Source organism: Salvelinus namaycush, chromosome 23 (assembly GCF_016432855.1).
Source record: "Salvelinus namaycush isolate Seneca chromosome 23, SaNama_1.0, whole genome shotgun sequence".
Lineage (NCBI taxonomy): Eukaryota > Metazoa > Chordata > Actinopteri > Salmoniformes > Salmonidae > Salvelinus > Salvelinus namaycush.
Genome location: NC_052329.1, coordinates 4,244,897 through 4,256,110, shown reverse-complemented (window position 1 = coordinate 4,256,110; position 11,214 = coordinate 4,244,897). Strand labels below are relative to the sequence as shown.

The 11,214-nt window shown below is 43.8% G+C and overlaps 1 protein-coding gene across 2 annotated transcripts; it reads left to right on the top strand.

Annotated features, from left to right (window-relative positions):
• The first annotated feature begins 569 nt into the window (after nt 1-569).
• On the top strand, nt 570-9,842 carry LOC120018032 (acetyl-coenzyme A transporter 1-like). Of its 2 annotated transcripts, XM_038960988.1 has the most exons (9): nt 570-791; nt 1,547-1,989; nt 2,098-2,257; nt 2,371-2,566; nt 3,184-3,386; nt 5,878-6,062; nt 6,212-6,329; nt 8,387-8,602; nt 8,755-9,842. In XM_038960988.1, the coding sequence occupies exons 2-9, from the start codon at nt 1,589-1,591 to the stop codon at nt 8,920-8,922; spliced, it is 1,647 nt and encodes a 548-aa protein (XP_038816916.1). In that variant the 5' UTR covers nt 570-791; nt 1,547-1,588; the 3' UTR covers nt 8,923-9,842. The 2 variants fall into 2 exon arrangements, with proteins under 2 accessions (XP_038816916.1, XP_038816915.1); XM_038960987.1 differs by lacking the exons at nt 8,387-8,602; nt 8,755-9,842 and having other exon boundaries at nt 6,212-7,140.
• Nucleotides 9,843-11,214: the final 1,372 nt, after the last annotated feature.

Here is an 11,214-nt window from a genome sequence, read left to right as displayed (position 1 = left end):
TGACAATTTTACAGTGCATATATGTTTACAGAAAACTACCTGCGTCTCATAACACTTGTGTGTAAACGGAAGTCAGACTCCACAAACTCGTTTCACTAAAACCGGTTAAAACAGTGTACAGTAAGTGTGTATTTTGCAGTTGTGAAATGATTTTGATGTGATATGAAAGTACAGGGATATATATGTTTCCTGAATCATAACACAAATGATAATCTATTCACGTTTAGATGGGAGTATTTGGCTGTTTTGGCTTCCATAGTCAATTCGTCTTTAATCAAAACATACAAGGTCTTTGGGCCATATGGAGTAACAAAACAAACAAAACGATCACAGATAACACAAAAATATACAGTAGCAGATTATTACATTTACACATAGGTTATTCCCCTAACAGCGTTAGGCTCATTATTGGGCTGAGCGACAAAAAGGGAATACTGAACCACACGAAAGACATAAGAATGTGTACGCAGATCCAAGCGGAACTTTTATTAACATCATTTTGACACGTCAGCTGAAGCACACGGACACATATCGACGTTACACAGATAGCTACACTTCCTTGCCCTCTGAATAAACGATCTACCGATGTAATCAGGTGAAGGCCAAATAGGTAGCTATGTCTGTGTTTTTGACCGTATTAAATGCAATTCATACATAGTTCAAGGCAACGTTCGCAGTCGAATCAACTACAATCCATTTTTTGAATGATAGTCGACACATTCATTCATTGTTTGGTTTGGCATGTGGTGTCGCATGACAACAGTCAACACAAGGTCGCATGACAACACAAGGTAACATCAAAGATTTTTTATAACGTTATGATAACATGCTTAGCTTGCTAACTATCTGTCATCTCTCATTCATTGTCTAATGTTTGATCTTCAATTACCATTTTAACCAATATTTATTGAATTCACATGGCCTTTTTGTTGTGTGTATAAGCTAAAGATGAAACTCCAGGAAATCTTTTCAATGTGTCATGGCACTACGTTGTTTTGGTTCCCACCCACATCATGAGCTTGCTGGTGCCTGCTTGGGCTTAGTCAACGGGAGAACGATGATTATTCAACATGTATGCCTTCTCTCTCCCATGGATTAAGACTTCTAGCTTGCAACCTTGTTTATGCAGAAGCTGAGCATTACTGTACTAGCTGGAGATGCTAATTGGGGTCTCATCCAGACAAGGAATTCACTTGTTTGTAGTTGTACATTGCTTTGACAATGGAAACCAAACTCAGACAAGTGTTGGCAATGAACATTGAGAACTAGAGTCCTCAAACTCAACTCTGGACCTTGAAGCCAGTTCCACTGCATTTTTTAGTTGTTCCCCTCTAATCAGGGACTGATTTAGACCTGGGACACCAGGTGTGAGCAATTCATTATCAGGCTGAGCAAAAAACCAGCAGGTTCCTGACCTCGTAGAGTAAGAGTTGATACCCTTGGCCAAGACGTAGCCCATCTAAAAACACAAACTGAGGGATAGAACAAAGCAGATATGTTTCCTAATAGAAAATGACTAACCCCTGCCTGCATCCTTCCTCTCCAGGTTTCCAGAGGGCACAGCTGGTTTGATGCCCGCGGCTCCACAATGGAGCTATCTGACTCGGTCACACATAAGAACGGGCGGCAGAGGAAACCCGCTGTCCCCCAGGGGGACATGAGGGACGGGAACAGGGTTCACAACACCACCCCTGACCTGGAGGAGGAGGGGGAAGCGTTGCTTCAAGGATCTGACACGGAGAACAACGGACATCCCAGTGTGCAACCTGGGATCAGAGGGGAGCTGGGGAACGTATCTCTGCTGCTCTTCCTGTATGTCCTCCAGGGCATCCCTCTGGGCCTGGCCGGGAGCATCCCTCTCATCCTGCAGAGTAAGAACGTCAGCTACAAGGACCAGGCCTTCTTCAGCTTTGTCTTCTGGCCCTTCAGTCTCAAGCTGCTGTGGGCCCCGCTGGTTGACGCGCTCTACCTGACCGGGTTTGGACGCCGGTAAGACAATGATTTATAAGACTGATACGTTTACTTTATGTTTTATATTGTGTCTGATGGGTTGACTGCTGCAATCAAATGAGTCAAAGCCTCATCTCTCCCTCTCAGGAAGTCGTGGCTGGTGCCCACCCAGTACCTGCTGGGTCTCTTCATGCTGTACCTGTCGGTTACCGTGGATACGCTGCTGGAAAGTGATGAGGGACAGGGCCCCGATGTGATGACCCTGACGGCGGTGTTCTTCATGCTGGCCTTTCTGGCAGCCACCCAGGTAACACACACACACACACACACACACACACACACACACACACACACACACACACACACTCTCAAAAGTTATTGTGATACATAACTCTGTTATATTCCCATCCCTGATCCCAGGACATAGCAGTGGATGGCTGGGCTCTGACCATGCTGTCTAGGGAGAACGTGGGCTACGCCTCCACCTGTAACTCTGTGGGACAGACTGCTGGCTACTTCCTAGGCAACGTGCTCTTCCTGGCCCTGGAGTCAGCTGACTTCTGCAACAAATACCTGAGAGCAGAGCCTAAAGAGACTGGCATCGTGACACTGTCAGGTACAGAATGAGGGAGAGACAAAGATGAGAAGGCAGAGATCAATGTCATCTATGAAGCAGGAGGAAGAACGTTAATCCAGATATTTAGTTTAGTCTTGCTACGGTCGACTGGCATTAAATACAATTACAGACATGCAAAGCTTTATGAACCCTTCCTTGCTGAAGATGGAATGTCCGTTGGCCAGGTTTTGCATTCGATCATCTTGCCCTGAGTAAACAATAGGTACTAAAGACGATGGTATCAGAATTGTAGGACATTTTTGTTTCCTTGTAATCTCTTGATAAGCATAGTTACGTATAACACGTACCAGGCATGTGCATTTCCTTGCATTTTAGAACATCGATACACTGGCAATTTTGAGGCCAAGCAACTTTTTATTATCTGGGTAAATTTGATCAGAGCACAGATATTTGTGATTTTGAGCTGAAGTGAGAGAAAATAAACTCTTGTTTTGGAGTGAACTTTTGGCTGATGTTTTTCCGTACGGTTTTGCCAGTCAACAGACAAGTAACATGCTATAGAAGATGCGTGAATAAACCTTGACCATCATTGCACTGCTTTGCTGTTGTAACCACTCTAACATTGTCGTTGTCTGTGATTGGCTCCCTTGGCGCAGACTTCCTGTTTTTCTGGGGCGTGGTGTTCCTGGTGTCGACCACGCTGGTGGCCGTTCTGAAGAAGGAGAACGCCAGGGGACAGCACGGGAGGAAGAAGGTCCGGGAGGAGACGCAGAGCGTCATGGAAACATACAAACTGCTGGTTTCCATCATCAAGATGCCTGCCGTGTTCACCTTCTGTAGCCTGCTGCTCACTGCTAAGGTACCTACAGCTTACTGCACCTGACTTACCTTTACATGATGCCTGCCGTGTTCACCTTCTGTAGCCTGCTGCTCACTGCTAAGGTACCGACAGCTTACTGCACCTGACTTACCTTTACATGATGCCTGCCGTGTTCACCTTCTGTAGCCTGCTGCTCACTGCTAAGGTACCGACAGCTTACTGCACCTGACTTACCTTTACATGATGCCTGCCGTGTTCACCTTCTGTAGCCTGCTGCTCACTGCTAAGGTACCGACAGCTTACTGCACCTGACTTACCTTTACATGATGCCTGCCGTGTTCACCTTCTGTAGCCTGCTGCTCACTGCTAAGGTACCGACAGCTTACTGCACCTGACTTACCTTTACATGATGCCTGCCGTGTTCACCTTCTGTAGCCTGCTGCTCACTGCTAAGGTACCGACAGCTTACTGCACCTGACTTACCTTTACATGATGCCTGCCGTGTTCACCTTCTGTAGCCTGCTGCTCACTGCTAAGGTACCGACAGCTTACTGCACCTGACTTACCTTTACATGATGCCTGCCGTGTTCACCTTCTGTAGCCTGCTGCTCACTGCTAAGGTACCGACAGCTTACTGCACCTGACTTACCTTTACATGATGCCTGCCGTGTTCACCTTCTGTAGCCTGCTGCTCACTGCTAAGGTACCTACGATACAGCTGCACCTGTAACTTACCTGTCTATACATATCACCCAGTACAGCTTACTGCACCTGTAACTTACCTGACATGTCTATACATATCACCCAGTACAGTTTACTGTCTATACATGTCACCCAGTACAGCTTACTGCACCTGTAACTTACCTGTCTATACATATCACCCAGTACAGATTACTGTCTATACATATCACCCAGTACAGATTACTGTCTATACATATCACCCAGTACAGATTACTGTCTATACATGTCACCCAGTACAGATTACTGTCTATACATATCACCCAGTACAGATTACTGTCTATACATATCACCCAGTACAGTTTACTGTCTATACATATCACCCAGTACAGATTACTGTCTATACATATCACCCAGTACAGCTTACTGTCTATACATATCACCCAGTACAGCTTACTGTCTATACATATCACCCAGTACAGCTTACTGTCTATACATATCACCCAGTACAGTTTACTGTCTATACATATCACCCAGTACAGTTTACTGTCTATACATATCACCCAGTACAGCTTACTGTCTATACATATCACCCAGTACAGTTTACTGTCTATACATATCACCCAGTACAGTTTACTGTCTATACATATCACCCAGTACAGATTACTGCACCTGTAACTTACCTGACATGTCTATACTTATCACCCAGTACAGTTTACTGTCTATACATATCACCCAGTACAGCTTACTGTCTATACATATCACCCAGTACAGTTTACTGTCTATACATATCACCCAGTACAGCTTACTGTCTATACATATCACCCAGTACAGTTTACTGTCTATACATATCACCCAGTACAGTTTACTGTCTATACATATCACCCAGTACAGCTTACTGTCTATACATATCACCCAGTACAGTTTACTGTCTATACATATCACCCAGTACAGTTTACTGTCTATACATATCACCCAGTACAGATTACTGCACCTGTAACTTACCTGACATGTCTATACATATCACCCAGTACAGTTTACTGTCTATACATATCACCCAGTACAGCTTACTGTCTATACATATCACCCAGTACAGTTTACTGTCTATACATATCACCCAGTACAGTTTACTGTCTATACATATCACCCAGTACAGATTACTGCACCTGTAACTTACCTGACATGTCTATACTTATCACCCAGTACAGCTTACTGTCTATACATATCACCCAGTACAGCTTACTGTCTATACATATCACCCAGTACAGTTTACTGTCTATACATATCACCCAGTACAGTTTACTGTCTATACATATCACCCAGTACAGCTTACTGTCTATACATATCACCCAGTACAGTTTACTGTCTATACATATCACCCAGTACAGTTTACTGTCTATACATATCACCCAGTACAGTTTACTGTCTATACATATCACCCAGTACAGATTACTGTCTATACATATCACCCAGTACAGATTACTGTCTATACATATCACCCAGTACAGTTTACTGTCTATACATATCACCCAGTACAGCTTACTGTCTATACATATCACCCAGTACAGTTTACTGTCTATACATATCACCCAGTACAGCTTACTGTCTATACATATCACCCAGTACAGCTTACTGTCTATACATATCACCCAGTACAGCTGACTGCACCTGTAACATACCTGACATGATAAGTCAGGTTAAGCCAGAATGTGGTCACCCTGTTTAGCCTGGTTCTAATTTCTGAGGGGCCTACACTGTAACCAACCTGCCTGGACAACTAGCCTAATTGACCTGCAGTATCTAACCCAGTCTCTGTGAAGGTACCTGTCAGTCTGTCTCTGTCTGTCTCCAGATGGGTTTCTCTGCAGCAGACGCAGTGACCGGTCTGAAGCTGGTAGAGGCAGGTGTTCCTAAAGAGCAGCTGGCGTTACTGGCCGTCCCCATGGTTCCACTGCAGGTACTACTACCACTCATCATCAGTAAATACACCGCAGGACCACGACCACTAGACATCTTCTACAAGGCCTTTCCCTTCAGGTATACACAATATCACACAATATCACACACACACACACACACACACACACACACACACACACACACACACACACACACACACACACACACACACACACACACACACACACACACACACACTTCCTGTACATTTGTGTTTTCCTGTGTAGGTTGTTGATAGGTCTGGGCTATGCTGTGTTGGTGTGGTGGACTCCCAGTTTAAAGCAGGAAGGTGGATTCCCTCTCTACTACTACACTATAGTACTGTTCAGCTACGCACTGCATCAGGTAACACTGTCCACACTATCCCATCTCTGTTGTCTCTACTACTACACTATAGTACTGTTCAGCTACACACTGCATCAGGTAACACTGTCCACACTATCCCATCTCTGTTGTCTCTACTACTACACTATAGTACTGTTCAGCTACACACTGCATCAGGTAACACTGTCCACACTATCCCATCTCTGTTGTCTCTACTACTACACTATAGTACTGTTCAGCTACACACTGCATCAGGTAACACTGTCCACACTATCCCATCTCTGTTGTCTCTACTACTACACTATAGTACTGTTCAGCTACGCACTGCATCAGGTAACACTGTCCACACTATCCCATCTCTGTTGTCTCTACTACTACACTATAGTACTGTTCAGCTACACACTGCATCAGGTAACACTGTCCACACTATCCCATCTCTGTTGTCTCTACTACTACACTATAGTACTGTTCAGCTACACACTGCATCAGGTAACACTGTCCACACTATCCCATCTCTGTTGTCTCTACTACTACACTATAGTACTGTTCAGCTACACACTGCATCAGGTAACACTGTCCACACTATCCCATCTCTGTTGTCTCTACTACTACACTATAGTACTGTTCAGCTACACACTGCATCAGGTAACACTGTCCACACTATCCCATCTCTGTTGTCTCTACTACTACACTATAGTACTGTTCAGCTACACACTGCATCAGGTAACACTGTAAACACTATCCCATCTCTGTTGTCTCTACTACTACACTATAGTACTGTTCAGCTACACACTGCATCAGGTAACACTGTCCACACTATCCCATCTCTGTTGTCTCTACTACTACACTATAGTACTGTTCAGCTACGCACTGCATCAGGTAACACTGTCCACACTATCCCATCTCTGTTGTCTCTACTACTACACTATAGTACTGTTCAGCTACACACTGCATCAGGTAACACTGTCCACACTATCCCATCTCTGTTGTCTCTACTACTACACTATAGTACTGTTCAGCTACACACTGCATCAGGTAACACTGTCCACACTATCCCATCTCTGTTGTCTCTACTACTACACTATAGTACTGTTCAGCTACACACTGCATCAGGTAACACTGTCCACACTATCCCATCTCTGTTGTCTCTACTACTACACTATAGTACTGTTCAGCTACACACTGCATCAGGTAACACTGTCCACACTATCCCATCTCTGTTGTCTCTACTACTACACTATAGTACTGTTCAGCTACACACTGCATCAGGTAACACTGTCCACACTATCCCATCTCTGTTGTCTCTACTACTACACTATAGTACTGTTCAGCTACGCACTGCATCAGGTAACACTGTCCACACTATCCCATCTCTGTTGTCTCTACTACTACACTATAGTACTGTTCAGCTACACACTGCATCAGGTAACACTGTCCACACTATCCCATCTCTGTTGTCTCTACTACTACACTATAGTACTGTTCAGCTACACACTGCATCAGGTAACACTGTCCACACTATCCCATCTCTGTTGTCTCTACTACTACACTATAGTACTGTTCAGCTACACACTGCATCAGGTAACACTGTCCACACTATCCCATCTCTGTTGTCTCTACTACTACACTATAGTACTGTTCAGCTACACACTGCATCAGGTAACACTGTCCACACTATCCCATCTCTGTTGTCTCTACTACTACACTATAGTACTGTTCAGCTACGCACTGCATCAGGTAACACTGTAAACACGATCTATCTCATCTCTGTTTTCTCTCTCCTTTATTTATATATATATATATAATTTTACTTATTTATTTGTTTGGCAGGAGGTTAGGCTCAGTTTCCACCTCATTTTTTTTATGGCAGTGTGCGATAAAACCGGTCTTCTCTTGAGAGCCAGCTCTGCTTTCAGAGGCCTTTCTCAATAGCAAGGTTATGCTCACTGAGTCTGTACGTAGTCAAAGCTCTCTGTCTGTCTGTGTGAAATTAGGCAGTATAAATCCACTTGATCCAGCTTGGGACACTATACACTTACATTTTCTCAAACTCCTGCCTTTCCCCTCCTTACCCACAGGTGGCGCTGTACAGCATGTATGTGGCCTGTATGGCTTTCCATGCTAAAGTGAGTGACCCAGTGATCGGTGGGACTTACATGACCCTGCTGAACACTGTCACCAACCTGGGGGGAAACTGGCCCTCCACCCTGGCATTGTGGATGGTCGACCCACTCACCTCTAAGGAGTGCCAGGGAGCTGCTGGGCAGAGTTGTGGCTCCCCAGAGGAGACGGGGGTAAGTGGGAGAGAGTGTCTACATGGAAAAGAATTACCTGACAATTATCCCATTGTACTGTCGTAGTACATTAAATAGCTTATTATGTGAATTCTGTGGAAATACTTCTCTTAAACGTATCCCTGTCTTTTTCTCTCTCTTCCCTCCTACAGCTGTGTGTTAAGGAGGGCGGTGTGTGTGTGACGTCATTGGATGGTTACTATGTGGAGTCGGTGGTGTGTGTGTTGATAGGACTAACGTGGTGGGTGTGGCTAGGGAAGAGGATGAGAAGGCTACAGGACCAGAGCCCTGCAGCGTGGAGGTGCAGGATCGGCCAATGACAACGTTCACCCAGCTCCTGACCTGCACCACCCCTTCCTGACCCCAGCAAGGCCAATCGCCAGACAGCTACAGTCTGATATAAAAGCTTCTGTCAGCTCAGCCTTTGACCCTGGCCCGAACATCACTTCCTCTCCCACTTCTGTTTCTGTCTTCCTCCAACTCTCTTTATTTCTCTCCTTTCTCTGTCCGTCTCTCTCCTTCTCTGACTCTTCTCAGTGTCCCTCTTTTTTCCCTCCCCTCCCTTCTTCCCACCCTTTGCTCAGTGTATATATTATCCTTCAGCAGTCTTTCTTTGCGTTAACTGTGGTCCGGTCACCACAAGACTATGGGCCATAACGGTCAATAACCACACTCTCTTGGAGAGTCAAGAATGATATTTCTCCTTGCAACGTCACATCCTCACCATGGCTTCTGTGGGTGCCGCTTCAACTATGTCCCATTGGAAACAAAAGAAGGAACTATTCTTCTTGCTAGGAATATTTACAGTAGACATAGCTGCTCCTTCTCAATCCACATTGTCTGCTACTTAAACTATTTAACTTTCTGTCACTGTTATTTGTGCCTTGCTCTGTTCTTCAAAGACTCTGATTTTAAAGTTGGTCGGATATTAAAAAAAGGCATTCATCAACGAACGGTCATAAAAAGCAAACCACATATATGGATGGTTAAATATGAACTTTGAGATGTACAGCCAAGACCTAGTTGATAAATAGGTCACATTTCTTTGTGTAACATGGAGTCAGAAATCACATTTCTATTCTTGATGCTCATCTATAGCCCCTTTGAAAGAAATGCCTAAATTATAACAGTACTGTTTTAATATACACTGAGTGTACAAAACGTTAGGAACACCTTCCTATTGAGTTACTATGTTACACCTTCCTAATGTTGAGTTGCACCCCCCCCCTTTTGCCATGTTGACTCAATGCTTCCCACAGTTTTCAAGTTGGCTGGATGTCCTTTGGGTGTTGGACCATTCTTGATACACACGGGGAACTGTTGAGCGTGAACCTCAGCAGCGTTGCATTTCTTTACACAAACTGGTGTGCCTGGCACCTACTACCATACCCTGTTCAAAGGCACTTAAATATTTTTTTCTTGACAATTCACCCTCTGAATGGCACAAACACAATTCATGTCTCAATTGTCTCCAGGCTTAAAAATCCTACTTTAACCCGTCTCCTCCCCTTCATCGACACTGATTGAAGTGGATTGAACAAGTGACATCAATAAGGGATCATAGCTTTCACCTGGTCAGTCTGTGATGGACGGTTCTTAATGTTTTGTGTACTCAGCGTATGTCTCTCATTTTTTGAATACAACAGTATTTTCTCTAAACCAGCAATGAGAGGTCAGAGGTTGTGTGAAAGGGAGAAGACAGTAAACAGCCTGTATCGGTTCTGTTTGGTTTATGTCATAGAAAATATCAATATTTTTCTGTTAATTCTCAAGAGTTATTTTTATTTATTTTGGGGCTCTCTGCTCTATTCTACATCAGGCTGAACAAAATCATTTGCATTGATCCATATGTGTAACACTGATCAATCAGATTCCGTGTTTCTCCCTTAATGTCTGCCCCTAACCACCTGTCCACATTCAGATGGGGCTCAGCTCCTAAAGGTGGAAGTCAGGGTTGGAGTATAATGAGATGATCCCAGATCAGGTTGTTCTCCTTTTGTGTGGGGGAAAAGAGTACGCTGAGTTTCCACACCAATGCCAAGCCTTCATACTGTAACTGAGACACTTGTTAGCCTTGAACATTTCATTTTTTAACTTTCTCTTTATTTTACATCTTGTGATGCTGCTGTATGTACATCACTTTTATGTCTGTGTCAGTACTTTTATGTCTGTGTCAGTACTTTTAACAATTTAAAATATTGCCTAAACTCTACCAGCATTCACTTACATATGGATATGTTTTGATTTAGCAAATATTTAAATGAATTATACATTTTTTTTAGCACTTTTTTTTCATGTCGGTTTGTCTTAATTTCTGTTGTACATTCTTTAAATAAAAACCTCTAGTTATTTTCCAAGATGAGTGGAGAACTTTTAAAAGAATGTTCAACTACTGAATTTCCCATGGAATACAAATGATTTGTGATGGGCTGTTGCAAACAAATCTTTGATTTATAAAAGCTGACGTTAAAGACCTGCTTGGTATTGGAGTTGTCCCTAGTGGGAACAACTCAGTGGGAATCGAACCCACAACCCTGGCATTGCAAGTGCCGTGCTCTACCGAGAGTGACTACCCGGGTTTGGATCAATTCCATTTAACTTCCAGTCAGTTC